Source organism: Hemiscyllium ocellatum, chromosome 45 (assembly GCF_020745735.1).
Source record: "Hemiscyllium ocellatum isolate sHemOce1 chromosome 45, sHemOce1.pat.X.cur, whole genome shotgun sequence".
Taxonomy (NCBI): domain Eukaryota; kingdom Metazoa; phylum Chordata; class Chondrichthyes; order Orectolobiformes; family Hemiscylliidae; genus Hemiscyllium; species Hemiscyllium ocellatum.
Window position 1 is genome coordinate 656,060 of NC_083445.1, and position 23,144 is coordinate 679,203.

General features: G+C 41.5%; 1 protein-coding gene across 3 annotated transcripts in view; it reads right to left on the reverse strand.

Annotated features, from left to right (window-relative positions):
• Positions 1–23,144, reverse strand: part of slc44a2 (solute carrier family 44 member 2) — a 90,796-nt gene that overhangs the window by 20,268 nt on the left and 47,384 nt on the right. For all 3 annotated transcript variants that reach the window (XM_060855288.1, XM_060855287.1, XM_060855289.1), the window contains exons 2-10: positions 19,862–19,910; positions 18,237–18,310; positions 16,344–16,428; positions 15,325–15,409; positions 13,396–13,524; positions 10,092–10,152; positions 7,133–7,256; positions 2,835–2,918; positions 283–395 (exon numbers count right to left, since the gene is read on the reverse strand). In XM_060855288.1, coding sequence (XP_060711271.1) covers positions 283–395; positions 2,835–2,918; positions 7,133–7,256; positions 10,092–10,152; positions 13,396–13,524; positions 15,325–15,409; positions 16,344–16,428; positions 18,237–18,310; positions 19,862–19,910 — 804 coding nt within the window. The remainder of the gene's footprint in view (positions 1–282; positions 396–2,834; positions 2,919–7,132; positions 7,257–10,091; positions 10,153–13,395; positions 13,525–15,324; positions 15,410–16,343; positions 16,429–18,236; positions 18,311–19,861; positions 19,911–23,144) is intronic.

Here is a 23,144-nt window from a genome sequence, read left to right on the forward strand (position 1 = left end):
TATTGTTTAGACCAGCTCAGTTCAACTTAGCATCTAACGTGTACAAGCCGAACGTTAAATAGAGCAATACTCTCCTCACCTGGAGGATCAGTATTGCACTTGGTTCACACTATTTGCAGGCTTGGGTGCACACAGGCAGTCCCTTCATATAAAGACAAGCACACGGTGATTTTTGCCAACTCATCCTGGGGACATGGTAATTGGGGAACAATTTAAATATTCCTGACCTATAAAGGTTGCCAGAAATGATAATTTCACAGGTGAATAAGCAACATGACCTACCATAGCCAAGGACAGCAATGACCATCAGGATGATCAACCACACCATAAACGCAGCAATGAAACGCATCAAGATGACAAACAGCAGACTAATCACCAGGGCAATACTCATTCCTCTACAAACAGGCAGACAAAAATCAAATCAACAACTTCCATTGCCATAGCACCTTTAAGTTTAGCAAATTGTCCCAAGGCATTTCACAGAAATATTATCAGTAAAATTTAACTTTAAAACCACCCTAGAAGAAATTAAGATATCAATCCTAATGTTAAAGGAGGAGGTTTTCAGAAGCACCTCAAAGGAGAACTGAAGAGTTACAATCGAGAGAGTTCGGAAAGGAATTACAAAATTCTGGCCCTCGTGAGCTGAAAGTAAAATGGTCATTGAAGATATCGTGACACTCTTTGGGGCTGAAGGAGATTATGGAGATGGGAAGGAGCAAAGGGGAGGTGTTAGCAGATCAGACGCTATTTGGTCAATGAGACAGAAGTGATTATGAATCAATGACCAAAAGAGAAAAAACAGTGGAGATTTCTGCAAGATTAGGTTTTATTTTAGAAAGGGCACAACCCATGTAAGCCAAGGTTCTGAAATGTGATGATTTGTCACTTCCAGTGGTTCCTGTTGACAAAGGTGAATCATCGACAGCCAGAGAGTCACAAAGATGTACAGCACAGAACCAGACCCTTTGGTCCACCGTGTTAATGCCGACCAGATATCTCAACCCAATCTCTTCCCACCTGCCAGCACCCGCCCGTATCCCTCCAAACCCTTCCTATTCATATACCCACCCAAATGCCTCTTAATGTTGCAATTGGACCAGCTTCCACCACTTCCTCTGGCAGCTCATTCCATACATGTACCACCATGTGTGTGAAAAAATTGCCCCTTAGGTCTCTTTTAGATCTTCCCCCTCTCACCCTAAACCTATGCCCTCTAGTTCTGGACTTCCCCACCCCAGGAAAAAGACTTTGTCTATTTATCCTATCCACGCCCCTCATAACTTCATAAACTCGTTTAGTATCTCCCCCATTTTCTGCAGCTCCACACAAAGGCTGCCTTGCTGATCTTTGAGGGCCCCTATTCACTCCCTAGTTACTCTTTTGTCCTTTATGTATTTGTGAAACCCTTTGGATTCTCCTTAAGTCTATTTGCCAAAGCTATCTCATATCCCCTTTTTGTCCTCCTGATTTCCCTCAAGTATACTCCTGCTGCCTTTATACTCTAAGGGTTCACTTGCCCTATCCTGTCTGTATCTGACATAGGCTTCTTTTTTCTGAACCAAACCTTCAATGTCTTTAGACATCCAGCATTCCCTATACCCACCAGCCTTTCCTTTCACCCTAACAAGAATATACTGCCTCTGGATTCTTGTTATCTCATTTCTGTTAGGCCCCTTGCATTGAAATAAATGCAGTTTAATTTATCAGTCCTACCTTGTTCTCTGCTTTGTCCCTGCCTGTCCGACTCGCTTCTGTTCAAGTGTACTAGTTTCAGACGGATCGCTTTCTTCACTATCTTCCTGGGTCCCAACGCCCCAACCTTACTAGTTTAAATCCTCCTGAGCAGCTCTACCAAATCTCCCTGCCACTTTATTAGTCCCCTTCTAATTTAGATGCAATCCGTCCTTAGTGTATAGGTCACTTCTACTCCAAAACAGATTCCAACGATCCAAAAATGTAAATGCTTCTCCCATACACCTCAGCCATGTATTCATCTACTCTATCCTCCTATTCCTGCCCTCACTGGCTCTTAGCACTGGGAGTAATCCAGATATTACTACTCTAGAGGACCTCCTTATTTTAATACCTGCCTAACTGTATTCTCCCTTCAGAATCTCAACCTTTTCCCTTCCTATGTTATTGGTTCCAATGCGTATAATGACCTCCTGATGAACCCACTCCCCCGTGAGAACATTCTGCACCCTCCGAGGCATCCTTGATCCTGGTGTCAGGGAAACAACACACCATTCTGATTTTTCGCTGCTGGCCACAGAAATGTCTGTCTGTACCTCGGACTAGAGAGTCCCCTAACACAATCGATCTCTTGGGACCTGATGTACCCCTCATTACATTAGAACCAGTGTCAATACCATGCTATGTTCCCCGAGAATCTATCACCCCTACATTTTCCAAAACAGCATTGTTTGAAATGGGGATAACCACAAAACTCCTGCACTCCCTGCTTACCTCTCAGTTTGATGATACAGTTCAGTTCTGATTTCAACAAACTTGGATTTGAGTTTCTGTGAATTAGTGATAGTCCACTAATTCAGGTTTTGCCAGATATACAGACATTGAGCTTTGGTCTTGCCAATATTTAGGAGGAGATTTCTAGGTGTGAACGAGAAGCCGTGGAGAATAATGACATATGGTGCTGAAGGGAAGTTTGGCTTTTTCAGTGCACATATGAAAATGGCTGTGTGTGTTTTCAGATAGTGCACTGTCAATGAGGAATACAGAGAGTACTTTAGGGGATTCTCATAAAAGTAGGAACAAACCTTAGAGCCTGTCCTACTGGAAATTACAAAAGGGGGAATTGATTAAACACTTACATCAAAATCCAGTACCAAGATTGTGTGTAATCTTCAAATATCTTCATTACAACCTCTCTGGCTTCAAGCACTATGTTTGCTCCCCTGTAAAACAGAAAAAAAAGGGATCTATAATTACAGTTAAGTTCAACACACGCATGTGGAGATGTGGAAAGGAATGAAGTAGGTTATGTGGATTGGGAGACCTTGGGGAAGTGATCCAGAATTGAAGAGGTGGTGGTGAGAGGGAACGAAGCAGGGAACATGTTCACAGGGGTTTATACTCAATAGTGGTCTGCTTTACCCCAGGAAAGGATTCTGGATTAGTGGTGCTGGAAGAGCACAGCAGTTCAGGCAGCATCCGAGCAGTAAAATTGACATTCGGGCAAAAGCCCTTCATCAGGAAGGGCTTTTTGCCCGAGGAAAACCAAGTCCTTTTGAAACATCCTGGCTGTTATCTGTTGATGTCCCTTATAATCTATCAAAACACTGAGAGGTTAAGATTTTTCCAGATTGTTTGTTCGAGTAGTCACTGGATAAAAACTATAATCACTTTGTCTAATGGGTTAAAACAGTTTTCAGTAATATTAACCTTAACCAGGTCAATGTTGGTATCATTGTATATCTTTCTACTGGATTCTAATGAGGAGGAATGTTGGGTAGCACAATGGAATGGAAACAGGCCGTTCAACTCTAGAACAAGGTTCAATTCCAATCAAAGCTAAAGACTTGAAAACTTCCTTCTCTCTGTTGACTGTTCTTGTAAGGGACAGTTTTAACCTTACCCCTAAAACACACAAGTCTCAATAGGAAAGAGGAATAGAATGACAATATTTAAGCTCTTTGAACCTGATCTTCACCGAGATCTGTGAATTACAAATGTCTACTTTTCTCTCACACATTTAATAGCTTTCACTTTTAAAAAAAATCAGTTTTCAAATGAGTGATTGAGCATCAATGGTGTTTGTTGGAGAGAACCAAACCCTTTTCACCATTGTGTCTCTAAGCATTTCCCAATTCAACCCTGAAAGGTGTCAGCTATTTTTTCTGACTACATCCAGTATCCCAGATTTCTGATTAGTGGAATAATTTCTTCCAATCTACACTAGTTGTCCTATTTAACATCTTGAAAACTAGAATTGAATCACCTCTACACTCTTATTCCGGGGTGTAATCTGTAGTTCGTACTACAGACCTGATGGTCTAGTGTGCTGATAATCAGCCCCACTGCTCCATTAGTCATTGGTACAAACATGATTTAATCACCATCCAGAACACAAGAAAAGTCCAGCAGGCTTCCTTAAATTCAAAATAATCCAGTTATTAGAAATGAAACTTATCCTTGAAGAAAGTGTACAGAAAAAAGACAATTCTTTGCAAAGGTTAGGCTTTGTTTTATAAGGAGTACAAGGAAAAACAGCCATTGTGAGCCAAGGGTCTGGAATGCGATGATTCATCACTTCCACCGGCTCCCAATGACAAAGCGGAATCACTGACAGCTGGAGTGTGATGATAGAGTCAGCTCGGAATCCAATAAACTTGGATTTGAGATGCTAAGAATTGGTTACAGTCCACTACATCAGGTTTTACCAAGGCAGATAACCTGGTATTTAAAAACTCTCAGGTTCCCAGAGACTTGGACTGAGAATAGGATTTCACAAAATTCTGAGACTCCTTCTTTTACTGTGCTTCTTGGGGTGGTACAGCATAAATCTCAAGTTGAGAGGGAATGTTTTTTTAAACAATGTAATGTGGGTCACTGGCTGTGTCAGCACTTATTGTTCACCCCTAGTTACCCTCGAGAAGGTGGTAGTGAGTTGTCTTCTTGAATCACTGCAGTCCATGTTGCAAGTAGGGGCACAATGTTGTTCGGGAAGGAATTGCAGGGTTTTGAACCAGCAACACTGGAGAAAGGTGACATGTCCACATGACAATGATGAGTCGCTTGCAGAGGAACTTGCAGGGGGTGCTATTCCCATGTATCTGTTGCCCTGATCCTTTAGATCATAGTGATCATGGATTTGGTAAGGAATCTTCATGAATAGATGGTACACACTGCTGCTACTGGGTGTCAGGGTTGGAGAGAGTGGATGTGTTGCCAGTCAAGTAAGCGCCTTTGTAGAACATAGAAAAGTACAGTACAGCACAGAACAGGTCATTCAACCCATGATGTTGTGCCAAGGATTAATAATAATTTAAAATAAAATAACCTAAACTACACACCCCTCATTTCACTGCTGTCCATGTGCATGTCCAGCAGTCGCTTAAACGTCCATGCATTCACAACTCTCTGCATAAAGAACCTACCTCTGACGTCTCCTCTATACCTTCCACCTAACACCTTAAAACGATGATCCCTCGTGGCAGTCAATCCTGCCCTGGGGAAATGTCTGGCTATTGACTCTATCCATGCCTCTCATTACCTTGTACACCTCAAATTGTCCTGGATGGTGTCGAGCTTCGAGTGTTATTAGAACTGCACCCATCTGGGGTTGCTAGGAAACCATTAACACGGGAACTCCTGTTCCTCTCAAAGTCGGGTTTTTGCAGTAAAGTTATAAACACCCATTCTCTTTGAAGGCTTTGTTTAACTGTTTCTCCATTCATTTCAGTTCCAGTGGAAGAGCAGAAATCATAGCACACTTTAGACTGTTAGCTTCTTTCGCGAGAACACCTAATAAATCCCTTTCCAATTCCAGAAAATGTCCACATGGTTAAAATTCTTCCATCTATTTCCAGGTAGTACTTCAATAAAAGTGTGTATTTGAGACAAAGAAAATGAATCTTCAGTCCTTTGAGTCTGCATCAGTCAAATGCAACCACCCAACTACTGTAATTCCATTTTCCAGCACTTGACCCATAGCCTTAAATTCCCAACATTTGTTTAATTTATCCTTGAAGTTTAACCCTTAATAACTGATGTGGCCCTCCTCCTGTCAGTACCCATCGATTGTTTCAGAATTGCAGTGTGCAGAATTGCTTGCCATCTTTCAGATGTGGTCTGGCATAGTCATAATGTAAAGTAACCTATCTTTTGTTTCTCAAGAAATCAAATGCAAAGATCAGAATTCCAAAAGCCTTTTTGATTATTTTCTGGACCAGTTTATGACCTTTTCATGACAGACGTACTTCGTCCACAACTTTCTTTTAAACTTCTACCATTGCTTGTATTTTTAATCCAACATTTAGTGCCATATTTTTCCATTCACTTAATCTTCCTCCCTTTCTATCGTTCCATTTACACTATTGACATTGCTGCCTCCCATACACCAAGTTTAGATACAGATTGTTCTGCTATAACACGCACTTCTTTAACACACGAATTGAGGACACTGTTTTAAAATGCGATATTTTAAAGCACATGTTGGTTACATGATTCCAGCCCCATCAGTTCAAATGGTGTTGCTATCAAGTGATTATCTTCTAATACGGGATTGCATAAGTATGGAACTACCGCATTACAGCCAGTTTTGCTATATCTGGTTTTCTATCTCAGAATGTCATCATTAAGCCAATGAATAGTTAAGGCTCCAGCACAAATCCTGCAGGGACACCAATGGTCACAATTTACCAATTCAACTATCTGCCCTTTCTTCATCTCACGCCATTCCCAAACAGGTTAATAACTGTTTCAAATTGGAATCAAGAACCTCTTATAAAGATACTTCATCAAATGTCTTCTACCAGCCCATATCAACATTTCCCTGGTCCAAGTCTTAAACTGATTTTATTTTTAAAGAGATGACAATCAAGAATGACAAAGTATGCCCCACCCATGCTGGCTTCCTCTGATAATCTGAAAATTTAAGGTGTTCAGTCTTACCCTTAAATACAGAATAAAGTCATTTTCCAGTCTTACATTGAATACTCAGCTTTGACTATGCATCCAAGTTTTGGAAGAGGGTTTGAAAGCACAAATTTCTAACTGGGGAGAAAGAATATAACCTGTGTGCTGAGCTGACATTTATCTGATCTGAGAACACAATGGGTTTTCCTCTGTATCCAAACTGTACTATACTTGGAAATGAGCTGAAAATGTGTTGCTGGCTAAAGCACAGGAGGTCAGGCAGCATCCAAGGAACAGGAAATTCAAATTTCCTGTTCCTTGGATGCTGCCTGACCTGCTGCACTTTAACCAGCAACACATTTTCAGCTCTGATCTCCAGCATCTGCAGACCTCACTTTTTACTATACTTGGAAATGCTCAATATTGACACTGATGAAGACCACAGACAGTGGAAAACCTCCCGCTTCTAGCGCTAACACTACCCAATGGAGCATAAAACCCCGACATCACAAAATTAATAAGGGGTACAAACTTCACTCCTTCCAGCAACTGCGTAGCGTTTACAGATCCACCATCATCTGAATTGAAAGCAGTCTTGTCGGCAACTTTAACCACACCCCGCTGGACTTTTAGGTCAGGCAAGCATCTTTGGGTAACTGTAAAGTAAATAGGAGAGCATCATAAATCTGTCTGGACAAAATCCCAATAGCAGCAACCAAGAATATATTTCACTAGTCAGTTCCTCTGGTTTAATTCAGAGAATTGTAAATTCCACACAGGTCCTTGCTCCTCATCTCTACGAGGGACCCCTTGGTGGTGAGGAACAGTTTGGTCTCAGCTTGGTCCACTCTCAGTTCAAGGAGGAGAAAGATTATTAAAACAATCAATGAATTTTAGAAACAAGAATCAAATTCAACTGGCAAAGGGAATGTACAGAATTAACCTCAATAACTGAATAATCAAAAACAGGAGCAGACGGTAGCCATTCTACCTCTTGAAGCTGCTCCACCATTCAGGAAAATAGTGGCTGATCCGATTGTGACCAATTCCATATTTTCTTTTAAAAAATTTGTTGATGGGATGAGAGTTGCTGGCTAGACCAGCATTCATTTCCCATCCTTAATCGCCCAGATGGCAGTATACAGTCAAATCACACTGTTGTGGGTCTCGGGTCACATGTAGACCAGACCAGGTAAGGATGACAGTTTCCTTTCCTGAAGAACATTAGCAAATTAGATGACATTTTCTCGACAATTGACAGTGGATTAATGGCTTGAATTCAAGATTTACTTTTTATTGAATTCAAACTCCACCATCTGCAGTGGCAGAATTCAAAGCTGGGTCCCCAGAACATGACCTGGATCACTGGATTAACAGTGATACCACTAGGCCATTGCCTCCTCCATCCATCAGGGACTATAAACTTTCAACTCCCTTGCACACCAAAACAATCCAATCATGACTGTTGTCTGGGTATACAATGGTAACAATTAACTTCGCTTTGAGGTGCTCCCACAATTTTGCTCTGTTGCTAACTGTCAATGGAACAAGTCAGACAATTTGCTTAACATCCGGCACATGGGAAATGCTAGAATCTTTAATTGAGGAGGATTGCTTAGAAAATCTCAATGCAATCAGGCAGAGTCAATATGATTTTATGGAAGGGAGTCGAGTGTGCGGTGTTGGAAAAGCACAATCGGTCAGGCAGCATCTGAGGAGCAGGACTGGTTAGCTACAGGAAACAGAGATGACATGAATGGGTCTTCGTCAGATTTTGATGTCAAATGGGTTCGATATAAGGCTTCAACTATTCATAATTATCTATCAGTGACTTGCAGGAAGGGACCAAATTTCTAGTTGTTATATTTGCTGACAACGCATATAGTAGGAAAGTAAGTTATGAAGAGGAGCTTGCAAAGCTATATAGTTTAGACAGGTTCAGTGATTTGGCAAAAAATATACATGTGAAGCATCATGGAGGCATATGCAAACTTCTTCAATTTGGCAGGAAGAATAGAAAAACTTCACAACATTGAAATAGAGACAGATTTACAGAATTCAGAGGTACAGAGGGATCTTGGTGTGCTAGCACATGAATCACAAAGTTCGTCAGGAGTTACAGCAAGTGATTAGGAAGGCAAATAGAATGCATTTATTGCAAATGGAAAGGAATATAGAAGTAGGGATGCTTTTCTACAGTTCAAGGTTTTGGTGAGGCCACATTTAGATTAGATTAGATGAGATGAGATGAGATGACTTACAGTGTGGAAACAGGCCCTTCGGCCCAACAAGTCCACACAGACCCTCCGAAGCGCAACTCACCCATTCCCCTACATTTACCCCTTTACCTAACACTACGGGCAATTTAGCATGGCCAATTCACCTGACCCGCACATCTTTGGACTGTGGGAGGAAACCGGAGCACCCGGAGGAAACCCACGCAGACACGGGGAGAACGTGCAAACTCCACACAGTCAGTCGCCTGAGTTGGGAATTGAACCCAGGTCTCTGGCGCTGTGAGGCAGCAGTGCTAATCGCTGTGTCACCGTGCCGCCCATTTAGAATACTGTGTATGGTTTTAGTCACATTTGGACAGGTTGGGGCTAAATCCAATGGAGCTTAGAAAAATAAGTGGTGACCTTACTGAGAGACACAGGATGGGGAGGAGACTACACTGTGTTGATGTTGAAAGAGTGTCTCCTCCTACAGGCGAGCTTAGAACTAGGGGACACAACTTAAAAGGGGTCTCCTAGTAAGATGGAGAAAAGGAATTTTTTCCCCAAAAGGGGGCTGGTTAGCTCACATGGCTGGTTTGTGATGCAGAGCGATGCCAATGTTACCAGCTAAGGTTATCATGAAGGAATATCCTTCTGAACCTCTCTCCTCACCAGAAGCGTGGTAACCCTCAGGTGAAACCACCAACAGTCATCTCTCTCTAATGAGAGATTAGCCCAATGGTCTGCTAAGACTACAGTGATTTTACCTTGCCTACCATTCCTCAAAAAGTGGTGAAATCAAAAGACACTGAATATTTTTAAGGTAGAAGTAGAGAGAATATTGATAGAATAACACACTAGACTGCTCAGTCCAACCAATTTGAAAAACTGCCATTTGCCCACTGTCCCCTAGAAACAGACTTCCCACTCTACTGCTAGATCCTATAACCAGCACTCTCACTTTACTCATTGTCCCTTATAAACAGCACTCTTAACCCACTGAACCTCTTATGCTTTTAACCACTTCTTTCACCAAAAACAAAATCTAATTCTTCTTTTGTTTTAAATCATTACTCTAAGGAAATAAGGTAGGTGATGTTTTACAAATTCTCTCTCACTATTTCCCATGTCTGTATCTCACTGTCTGTATCTCCTGCGCCTTCCAAGCTTCAGTCTTTGCTCCCTAGCTCCAACATTGTGGTTTGATCAAACAGAACCTAGGGAGGAAACCGTGGAAAAATTTCCCAGCTGCTGAATCAAACTTTAAACACTTACAGGGCTTGCTGGGAGTTAAAAAGGCAGGACAATCCCCATCTTTAAACACTTCAACAGGTGTCTGAAAGACAAAAAGTGAACATATAGATGGCAATGGCAATGTTCAATATTAACTTATGGTGAAAATAGTATTTTTGTTTCATTGGACAGATATGTTAAGTTTGATGTATTTTCACAATGGAGTTTAAGTGCTTCTGTGTAACTATGATAGTTCCCTCAGAGGTTTATTGGTCAAAGTCCCAACCACTCTTTAAACCTAACTTAATCAGATCAGAACTATAGCAGAAGGAAGGACCTGTAATGTGACAGCTGTATTCCTCTGCAACCTCACACTCTAGAAGATCATGCTAGGGAAACCCCACCTCAGTAGGAAAGCCTTATGCAAACAACACCCACAATTCATCAATCATGTTATAATCAATTCACGCTGACGAAACACACGTTATCCGAGAACTACCTGTAATCACTGAAAGTTGAGGAATGAGTTTCAGAGTTGGCCTCGTGCTTCCCAACAATTCCATGGAATTGAATTCAAATGGACACAAGGGAACCTCAGATATGACCCTTTGACCTGAACATTGATGCACAACCTGTGGTGACTGGAATTGAAGTGGGATAAAAAACAATTTTGCTTTTACATCCAAGGACATTTACATAATAGTGTCCATGTGATGGCAGCCAGGCACTAGTGATTCTACCATGTCTAGTGTTCACATGGAAGACAAAACAGGAATCATGGCAATGATTTTCCATGATCACTAAACAGAGACTGATACGCAGAAATTACTTGAAACAATTGCAATCATTTTACACTGAAGCAGTTGTCCAAGTTTTCACATTCATGTATCACGCAGAGTCATTTTTGCTTCAACATATGATGCTATTGGTAAATAAATCTGAATTTAAAAGCTTAACCTGCATGTTAGATACGATAGCGGCCGAATACGATGCACTTTTCTCAAACTGTCTAATAAATGAGTTTATGATATATTATTGTTAATTTTTCAACATGAACTCAATTTGATAAACCCATTTGGTGTCTTGAAAAACACATTAAAAGAAAAATTGACTCATGGGACGTGGACATCACTAGCTGTGCCAGCATTTGTTGTTCATCTATAACTGCCTTTGAGAAGGTGCCTTCTTGAATCACGAGTTCACATGTTACAGGCAGACCCACAATGCTGTTAGGGGCAGAACTCCAGTATCTTAACCCAGTGATCATGAAGGAACAGTGCAGTATTTTCAAGGCAAGATAGTGAGTGGCTTGAATGGGAACATGCAGGTGGTTGCGTTCTCATTGATCCACAGGACAATCTAGAACTTGGAAGTACCGACAAAATGTTGTGTTGACATCCAGCAAAGCTCACACAGTTGCCTTTCTGAGGCCATCATTTAGTTCATTGGCTCAGTCGGCCATGCATAATGCAGTGTGGTACTCATCCATGGAGATCAGGTGGTCTCAGGCTACACACCCAGTTCATGCCAATTGAGCTACTCAACACAAATTAACCAGGGGTCCAGATGTGAACAGCGTTCAGTTTACGCAGATTGTGAGTGAGGACAGTTGGAGCTCCACTCCTCCTATATCAATACCTGCCAATCAGGGAAATAGCCCCTTGGGAAAGTTATGAGGGACAGATTGGTATCAAATCATTGATACACAGATTGGAAATACTAGTGGCCCCAACATTGATCCTTCTGGCACTAGTTGCAATTTACCAACCTAAAAAGACCAAGTTATTCCTTCACTTTGCATCCTGCTAGCTAACCAACCCATTATCGATGCTCATTAATGCATTTTCCTGTACCCCCAATGCTTCTATATTGTCCAGCAGCCTTTGATGAGGCAACATACCAAACCACTTTTGGAAAATCAAGTACCCCCTATGTACTAAGTTCCCCACTATCCACTGTGTAGGTTACTTCACCAAAAGTCTCTAATAGATTTAATTAAACACAATTGCACATTCACAAAACTATCTTAGATCATAAAACCTTACGCTGAAAGACTGGAGCGACTGAGCTTGTATACCCTTGAGTTGAAGACTGAGAGGGGATCTGATTGAGACATAAGATTATTAAAGGATTGGACACTATGGAGGCAGGAAACATGTTTCCGCTGATGGGCGAGTGCCGAACCAGAGGACACAGCTTAAAAATACAGGGTAGAAAATGTGTTGCTGGTTAAAGCACAGCAGGTTAGGCAGCATCCAAGCCCTTCATCAGAAAAATACAGGGTAGACCATTTAGGACAGAGATGAGAAGAAACTTCTTCACCCAGAGAGTGGTGGCTGTGTGGAATGCTCTGCCCCAGAGGGCAGTGGAGACCCAGTCTCTGGATTCATTTAAAAGAGTTGGATGGAGCTCTCAAGGATAGTGGAATCAAGGGTTATGGAGATAAGGCAGAAACAGGATACTGTTTAAAGGATGATCAGCCATGATTAGATTGAATAGTGGTGCAGGCTTGAAGGGCAGAATGGCCTACTCCTACACCTATTGTGTACTGTCTCCTTCATGGTGGTTCAGTGGTTAGCACTGCTGCCTCACAGCACCAGGGACCCGGGTTCAATTCCAGCCTCGGGCAACTGTCTGTATGGAGCTTGCACAGTCTCCCGTTTCTGCATGGATTTCCTCCGGTTTCCTCCCACAATCCAAAGACTTGCAGGTTAAGTAAATTGACCATGCTAAATTGCTCATCGTGTTCATGAATACGTAGATGCATTAGTCATGGGTAAATGTAGAGTAATAGAGTAGGGGAATGGGTCTGGGTGGGTTACTCTTCGGAGGGTCGGAGCAGACTTGTTGGGCCGAAGGGCCTGTTACCATAATGTAGGGATTCTATCTTTAAATAATGAATTCTAGCACCTTTCTCAAGACTGATGTTAGACTAACCAATCTGAAGCTTCCTGTCTCCCTCCTTTCTTGAGTACATGGGTAATATTTCTATTTTCCAATCTGCTGGGATCCTTCAAGAGTTGAAGGAATTTTGGAAGGTTGTAACCAATGCACCCATTATCTGTGCAGCCACTTTTTTTCAAACCCTAAATGCATGATCTCTGGCACTGGCAACTTGCAACCTGTCAGGCTTTAGATCAAATGTTTTGCCCAGCACTTTTCCCTGGTGATTATGATTCCTCCAAGTCCATCCCTCCCAATCTCTTCACTTTGTTATCTTTGAGAATTTTTCTGTCGTCTATCGTTAAGATAGAGTAGAGGAACTGTAACCTGGCGAGAGTCAGCAGTTTCAGGAGGGACCAGGAAAGCTGGTAAAAGATAAAATAAGAAGATGATTGTAACTCACCTTGGTTGAATCATTAAAGCCAGGTTTACAGAACTGGGAGTAATTCTGCCATCTTTCTGGTTTCACTTTAAGTAGTGCATGCGCAGTGATGAAGCTGTCAAACTTTTCTGGGCATTTACTTACACAGGTCTACAAATAAAAACAAGTTAACAGAACAAGAAGTACAATGAACACTCATTTATTTCAAAGAGTTTCTTTGGTTCATTAAAATAAGGTGTTTGTAAATGGATCTGCTGTAAGCATTAAACAATTACAAAACAGATATTGGACAGGTTAGGTGTAGAGGGCAACTCATTCTATTCTACCCTATTATACATTCCTGTAGCAGATACAAAACAGAACAAAAGCTCCATCTACACTGTCCCCCATCAAAAACTCCCAGGAGAGGGACAGCAAAGGGTTAGGTACACAGTAAAGCTCCCTCTGGCAGGGTAGAAAGTCTGAAACAACTCCCATTGATGGAAATATTGAGAATCAGACAGCACAGATTCATGGTGACTGACAAAGAATCAATAACAGGAAGATCCTCATGAGAAGAATATTTAGGGTTGAGAAGTGTGATGCGAGAAAGATCCAAATGCTAATTAAAAAGGGGACTGGGATAAGTCCCTGAAGAGAACATATTTACAAGACCATGGGGGAAAAGCAAGCTTTTTTTCTTACCGGGAAACAGCAAGAAAATAATAGAACCAGCCTGGCATCCCATGTTGCCTTAGGTTCACATATTGCACCAGTCAGACAAACGTCTACTTCCTTTGCCACACAATAGCCTCGGGGTGAGCTTTGGAGAGGTGACCCCTAGTGGTATTATCACTGGACTGACATCCAGATAATGATCTGGGAACCTGGGTTCAAACCCTGCCATCACTGATGGGGGAATCTGAATTCAATAAACATTTGGAATTAACAGTCTAAATGATGACCATAAATCAATTGCTGTTTGTTGGAAAAACCTTTCTGGTTGACTAACATCCCTTAGGGAAGGAAACTGCCATCCTTACCTGGCTTGGATTACACATAAACCAGACCTATAGCAAAGTGGTTAACCCTTAGGGATGTGCGAGAAATGCTGTCCTAGCCAGCGATGTCCTTATCTAATGAACGTTTAGAAAGCTGACTGTGAAGGAAGCTGGTGATTAATCAAAGACATTTTATTGCCATGCCAACTAACAACTGAATTGATATCACTTTCAGGCATGCTGTTTTAACTGGCAGGCACTTTCATCCTATTCATGTGTGCTGGACTTAACATCACAGAGCTGGGAGTCCTAATCTAATCCAAGTCATCAACAGGAAAGCATTTATAAATGATCAAAGGCAGTTCCTTTCTATTCTCAGCATCCATCTGAAAAAAGTGATTCAAACCTTTTTGTTCACTTCTTGCCTATTTGTTGACCGCATGTTTTTTTTTCCCCCCCCATTTCCCAGTCCAGTAATACAAGAAATCAGAAGAACCAGAGATATTTCAAACTCTAACTTGACTACAACTTTGGGGCTGACTGTTGCACTGATGTGGAACCAACTGACCATGAAAGGTGCTCTTGGCATGTGACTGGTCTCAGGTCAAGGACATCTATCCCTTTAAATGTAAGTCAAGGAGGGCCACATACTCATCTCTTTTCTCTCTCCCCACACTGCCCAAAATTCCAAGCAGAGTCACCCACTCTCCCTTAAACCCAGTGGGGTCACATGCACCTCCTCCACAAAGCCCACAAGTTCCCTCCTGTAACCAAACTCAGTCTGAATGCATCGGCCCCTAAAGTCAACCTAGAAACAAACCGCCAAATCATTAGATGATCCACTCCTGTAACCGTTGCACGTTCAGAAAGCAACATTTATCCCTTATGCTAAACGTCTCAACAGGAGAAAGCCAGGAGGCAGCAACAATTAGGATATGTCCCTTACCATTGAAAGGGATAGATTTTTTACCTGTGTGGTAGGACACTGAAACTCCAGCAATACCAAAGGGCTGGCACACTTGAGCAGGTTGAAATAAAATAGATATGGCTTGTGCCTGAAAAACAACAGAGACAGAAATGTCACTAACTGTTTCAAAACCCAAGATTTCAAATCACTTCTCTTTCTCCAGCCAGCCACTTACTGTTAGTCCAAGTCTGAAACCAACACACAGGAAATGAACACATTATAGTAGGCCAGCAAGAACACAACTTATCTTGACGTCTCTTGTTTACTCTCAAAAGCAGGTGCTACAGTGCAATTTGCCACATTTCCCCTCTCCTCACCAAGTTGGGCTACCTGTCTCATGTGCCCCTGACTCAAGTGCCTGGTCACAATCTGTCAGTTTAGCAAGTGACTGTCAACAAATACTTGACCATGTCCTGTCAAATGAAACAGAAATCACCACAAAGCGATGAAGAGTGCTGGCATACTGGACTAGATTCTTTTAAGATCTCTGGTCAGCATGGACGAGTTGAACCAAAGGGTCTGTTTCCGTGCTGTACAGCTCAATGACTATCAGTCTAAGAGGAGGATACCTGTTTGATTTTGTGTTTCTCTCACTTCCTCTCAAGCCATTCAACATTAAAAGATTACTGAGAGTTTTACTGGGTAGCATGGCAGACAGCAGGACTTCCTTGCTTTCATAGGTTTACTGTCAGACTCCTTTAAACTAAGCAAATTTTGAGAAGATTTGTAGCTCAGGTTGAGGTTCTCAATGGAGGTTTGCTTGATGAGCTGCAAGGTATGTTTTCAGACGTTTCGTCACCAGATTAGGTAACATCAGTGAGCCTCCAGATGAAGCTTTAACCTTACATAACATAGTAATTTCACTCCCAGGCCAAGTTACTGTGTTAATGGTGACTTGTAATTTTTTTATGGCAGTGGTCTTCGAGATTTTAACCACCATGTCAGAGGCTTTATTCTGAAATTCCAACCCACTTTTGGATAAGTCTCTAACTTTGGCATCCAAGGAAGAGAACAGAACTTACTCATTCCTGCCTCCAACCTGACCACAGAACTCGCCACGACTGTCAGTCGGATAGATCACTTTGCGAGGGTCTCCATGGATCCATGCTAAAAATAGACCATCATTAATGGCAAGAGTCAGCAGTACCACAGAAAATAGTCAATGCATTCATTTTACTTTTGTTACTTAAAAAGGAAAATATAACCATCTCAACCCATGAAAAGCAAAGATCAGCACAATAAACAGGCCAAAGGTCTCTGGGCCCAAGCAAATTCTTTATCTACCAAACTAACCAACACCCTGAGCTATATTCTCAATCATCACAGCTCCAAGATATCACTGCAGGAGTTAAATGTCCTAGATCCAACCATCTTTATAGCTGTCCAATGACCTTCCCTCCATCATAAGGTCAGAGGTGGGGATGTTCGCTGATAATTGTTCAATATTCAGCACTATTTGCGACTCCCCAGATACTGAAACAATTGTGCAATATCCTGAAAAATGGCAGGAAGCATTTGTACCCCACAGTTAAAATGTTGTTTAACAAATATGCTTGCAAAAAATCCATATTTAATGGAACAAGCAGAGAAGTAGGATTAGAATGGGTTTAGAAAGCAGTCATGTGAGTTGGAACATTAATTTGGTTTCTCTCTCCACAGATGTTGCCAGAACTGCTGAATTTCACCAGAATATCTGCTCAGCACTGACGAATTGGACCAAAGGGTCTGTTTTCATTGAGTATGCCTCAATGGACTCAGACTTTCTGTTTTTATTTAAGAACAATCGGTGCCTGTAACCACAATGATTTCCTCCTATAACAGAATTCTATGCATCGATGCAGTTTGTTTCGAGTGCATAGCGGAAATACACTTCCTGAAATGTCAAGGCAGCAGTGAGAAGGAAGTTCAGCCCCTCCAAAACAACAGCAGATGCATGAAAGCCACTGAAGTGTAAGCTGTTCTTCTTCAGCACTCTGTTAAACAGCAACATGGGAACACTTTGACCACACACGCTGCCACATTTCAAGGCAATGGATCACCACACACTCTTCAAGGACAAGACATTCTGGTTTTGTAGTTAATGGCCACACCCTGGAAATGGAAACTCTCACACTTTGTTTCATAAGGCCCACATTACTGCCTAGAGGAGTCCACATAGCATTTGCACAGGCTGATATTGTACTCTCTCATTCGTATCAAAAACATTAATTTGCAACATTTTGATTAGTCAAGTCACATCCAAGCAAATGAGAAATGTCTACACTAGCAGATAGTGAGGACTGCTACACTGTCCGAGTGTTCAGTGAGCGAACAGCCCTGTTATGTTGTGCCACGTTGCTGATAGGAACAGTGACCTGAAATCAAGTCACAATACTCCACCTGTTTGGATTTACAGGGAGTACAATTTCATACATTACTAATCCAGTTTGTCACAAAAGTATAAATGACCAATTTAATCTCTATGGACACTGCCTGACTTTGACTACCATCTCCAATTTAAGAAATTCACATCAGTTTTCAGCAACAAACAATAAAACAAAACTTGTTAAAGAATAATTTTGGTTATAGTAAACAAGTGGCAAAATTGATGGGTAATTACTTAAAGGGAAACTTAAATTATACTCCCTATAAATCCAAACCCACACACATTCATTCACAAATAGAACAAAGACAGATGGTTTCACACAAAGAGTGTGGAGGTTATAAATCAAAAAAACCGAATCCAGTTGAAGAGGAGTCCAACCCACCAAGGGTGAAATTAAGTGACTTTCTCATTGTCCCTCTTTGGAATTTGGTGATTATATTGTGTTTTTGAAAACCCGGGATTCTCAGTCCAGCAGCTGGGCTGCTTTAATAGCATTAGTAGGATAGGTGATTTTTATACGTACACCATCAAATAGTTTGTATTTACTTACCCACTACCCCCACAATGACGTATGCTATGATGGCTGCAAAAAAGATGAGGCAGCAGATGATGTCAGTGCAGCTCCTGTAGGGATAAAGACCATGAGAGAACAAGTGGAGTAACAATCCAGGGGGAATAAAAACATTTTTAAAAAAATTCATGCATGGAATAAGGGCATTGCTGGCCAGACCAACATTTACCACCCTTCCCTCATTACCCAGAGGGCAATTGAGTTAACCACATTGCTGTGGGTCTGGAGACAAATGTAGGCCAGACTAAGCAAAGATGGCAGTTTCCTTCCCTGATGGACTTTAGTGAACCAGATGGGTTTTCCCAATAATCAGTAATGGTTTCATGATCACCATTAAATTCAATCCCAGATTTTTTTTTATTGAATTCAAATTCCACCATTTACCACATCAGAATTTGAACCTGGGTCGCCACAACATTACCTGGGTCTCTGGATTAACAGTCTAGTGATAATACAATGAGACCATCACCTCCCCATACCATACACTATTGCTTGACATCACCTCATTATTCTTGCCTTTGTTCTCCCTGCTTGCAAACTGATGCTACATTTTAAGGGAAAACAAGCACAAAAGTTCACACTACACTCAGCTAGTCTCTGCATTTCCTTCCACATGGGTTGGGCTGCTTTCTTATGCTAATGAGGTTTTTGATTTTTCTTTACTGATCGATCGTGAAACCTTACAGAGTGGCCCTCCAAGTCCACAGAAGTAAAAGATGACATGACAGAGAGCTAAAAGGTCCCATATATCCAAGCCCTGAACAAACCGACTCAGACAATCACACCATCCGTAGAGAGAGGGGAAAATCTGTAAAGGTTCGTAATCATCATCACCATGAAACACATACAGATATCAAATGGCCTGGGTGAGATGCCTGAATTAACCCTTCACTATTTACATACATTTGTGCCCATTCTAGAGGGAGAATGGTGCCACTGGGACTTCCAGCAAATCCAAAACATTGGGAAGAATGGGACAAACACAGGAAAGGGAAGGGAAGGGAAAAGGAACGGAAACCAAGATACCACTAGTATCATCTTCAGTTGGATCTGCTTCTAAGGGTGAAAATAACAAACTGACTGACAGCAAAGCTAAGTTTATTGACCAGATTAAATCAATTCAATAAGAAATAAAATCAACCGATTAATTAAAAATCAACTGGTTATTAAAAGTTTGTTTGATAATCCAGTTGTTAATACAATCCCACAAATGGCAAAACTGATTTCTCAAAACCAAAATACACCAAAGCAGGAAAGGTTAACAATCTATGAACGCAGGCAAGAACATCTAATAACCAACTCTCAGAGGTACATCCGCTGTCTCCCAAAACACAAGTTAAATCCACCAAATCTGTGCCCCAGTGTTACATAGTGACAGACCTGTCTTCACCAGTTTTGCACCCCAGTTTAACACTGATAGACATGTCCACTTCAGTCCTGTACCCAAGTGTAACACAGTCACAAACGAGTAGCAGACCCATACATCCCAGTACAGTACCCCAATGTGATGCTCAAATAATCTCCCCAGACACATCCCAAGTTTAGGACTACAAAGTCTGTCTTCCCTTCAGCTCCATGGAATACAACATGTAAACATCTCCTACCTGTTTGCAACTGGGCCTTTGAATTTTGGATCATATTTCTTTGAATCACCTAAAACAATGAAAAGATACAAGAAAACATAAACAAAGGCAGATCTGAAACAAAAGAAAACTACAAAACACGTCTATCTACAATTAACAACTTTATACAAGAACAAAGATTAATTTTTATATAAAACTCTTAAGTTTCATACTGAAGTATGTTACTGAACAATGACAATGACATATACAAATAATTGAGATGTAATTGCTCTCCTTCCTACTGATGTGCAGTTTCTCGTCAAAAATTTGCTGGTTCCATGAAATGATGAAATACATGATTTTGATTGGTGTGTTAGTCAGTTTCATCAGCTTCGATCTTGCGTCCTGACCTGTCTTGGTTCACAGACAAAACAAGGCTAGTCGGCTATAAATAGATTCAAGGACCATCTGAACAGCAGTTATTGTGTTTTACGGAAATTTGAGTCAATGGGATTTTTGAGGTGGGGGGGTGCTCTTTCTGCTGGTTGGCGCTATACCTGGCACATTGGAGGACGGTTGTGGTTGTTGGGGATCAGTCGTAGGGATGTTTGCCAATGATTGCACAATGCTCAGCATCACTCAAAACTCCTCAGATACTGAAGTAATCCATATTGAAACGTAGCAAGACTAGGACAAAACACAGGCTTGAGCTGACAAGTGCCAAGTAACATTCATGTTCACAAGAGCCAGGCAATGACTATTGCCAACAAGATAGAATCTAACCATCGCCATTTGACATTCAATGGCATTATCATCACTGACCCTTCAGGCCACCCTGTCCATGCTGACCAGATAGCCTACATTAATCGAATCACATTTGCCAGCGTTTGGTCCATATCCCTCTAAACCCTTCCTATTCATACATCCATCCTTTTAAATGTTGTAATTGTATCACCCTCCACCACTTCCTCTGGTGGCTCATTCCATACATGCACCTCAGAGAAAAAGTTGCCTTTAGGTCCTTATAAATCTTTCCTCTCTCACCTTAATCCTATGCCCTCTAATTTTGGACTTCCCCTACCCTGAGGAAATGACATTGGCTAATCACCCTATCCATGCCCCTCCTGATTCTATAGAAAGGTCACTCCTCAGCCTCTGATGCTCCAAGAAGGACGGCCTTAGCCTATTCAGCCTCTCCCTACATCTCAAACCCTGGCAATGTCTTTGTAAATCTTTTCTGAACTCCTTAAAGTTTCACAATATTATTCATAGCAGGGAGACTAGATGCTTCTTTCATCATAGCAACTGGCCTCTGCAGGTATTTATTCTACAAATGTCAGTCACCTTGAGAATGATGGATAGGGTATAAGCTGGCAGGGAAAGAGTTAAGTTCTGAGATTTGTGAAACAAGAGGTTCAGCTGAGCGTGACTCAGATCAGATAAGGACTTACAGTTAACGATGGGGCACTGGAGGCAAGGATAATGGGTTAACAAGGCAGAAAAGCAGTCATTATGTAGAGCCATGTTGGAAGCATTCAGCATGCAAGATCAGCTAACAAGGGGAAGTATCCATTGTATGAATCTGGTTAACAAGGTTAAGAACATTCATTGTATAACAGTAAAGGACTTGGTCTCAGTTATTGATGCTCATTGATTGTAACGGTCACCTATTAATATGTATTTTGCCTTATCTGGATGCTCCCCCCTGTAAAATGACTATATAATTCATTAAGAAACTCCAGGGAAGACTATGAACTCATGTCCTTGTGCACATGGTGACTGTTCTCTCTCCCTCCAGGGCCCAGAATAAAGATGAAGGAGGTAAAGCTATACGGTGTCTGAGTTTCTTGCTTCGATTGGGGGGGGGGGGGGAAATAGGTGGAATGACAACCTCATGGACAACTTTCATCTTGAAATTCTGTAATTCCTAATGAGTTCCTAGGGGAACCACTCTCCAACAGCAGTAATGCATAAAACCAAAGTGCACATAACAAGATCTCTCTCAAGTAACAAACTAAATAACTAGATAACATTTGAAGTCATAGAAAGTGTGTGTGTGTGTGTGTGTGTGTTGGAAAAAATTCAAGTGGTCTGGCATCATCTGTGGAGAGAGAAAGAGTTAATGTTAAGAATTTAACTAAAGTTAGATTTGATACAAAGTTAACCATATTCCTCTCCAAGGCCTGCTGATTAAAATTAAGTGTTCATAATAATGTTGGATTTGAAAATCCACAAACAATTTTATCTGTGTGGTACTGGAGAAGTGCAACAGATCAGGCAGCATCGAGGACGTTTCGGGCAGAAAACCCTTCATCAGGAAACACTGAAGGATTTGTGCCCAAAGTGGCGACTCTCCTGCTCCTTGGATGCTGCATGACCTGCTGTGCTTTTCCAGCACCACATTTTTCAACTGACTCTCCAGCATCTACAGTCCTCACGTTTTCCCCCAAGTGATTTTAATGTTGATTTTAGTATGTCAACCGACAAGGTCGCAGAATGAAATCTTTGCTCTTGAAATAACGCCACAGGATTGTTTTTTTTAAATAACCAACCTGAAAGGCTCATCACCCTGCCCTAAAGCTGACACATCCAACAGTGCAGAACTCCCTTGGCACTGTACTCGAATGTCAGATTGAATGTGAAAGCAAGCTTCTGATGTGAGATTTGAACAAAACCTTCTTTCAAATACTGTAGCGAGCTTTCACACTGTAATATTCTTAGGAGTTGCCATCTTCCCTCTAATTCTCTAATACTGGTGACTTTTGTTTGTGGACATCCAAGATTGATAATCCTGGCTACTAGCAAAAAAACGTTAAACACTACCACATTCTGGGAATTCTCCCTCTGTTTTCTATTTAAAGTCTGGTTGAAGATTTGTAGCTCGGGTGTCCGTTGTTGTGGTTCTGTTCACCGAGCTGGAAGTTTTTGCTGTAAACGTTTCGTTCCCTGGCTAGGGAACATCATCAGTGCTATTGGAGCCTCCTGTGAAGCGCTGCTTTGATGTTTCTTCCGGTATTTATAGTGGTTTGTTCTTGCCGCTTCCGGGTGTCAGTTTCAGCTGTAGTGGTTTGTATATGGGGTCCAGGTCCATGTGTCTGTTAATGGAGTTTGTGGATGAATGCCATGCCTCTAGGAATTGCCTGGCTGTTCTCTGTCTGGCTTGTCCTATGATGGTAGTGTTTTCCCAGTCAAATTCATGTTCCTGGTTGTCTGAGTGTATGGCTACTAGGGATAGCTGGTCGTGTCGTTTTGTGGCTAGCTGATGTTCATGGATGCAGATTGTTAGCTGTCTTCCTGTTTGTCCTATATAGTGTTTTGTGCAGTC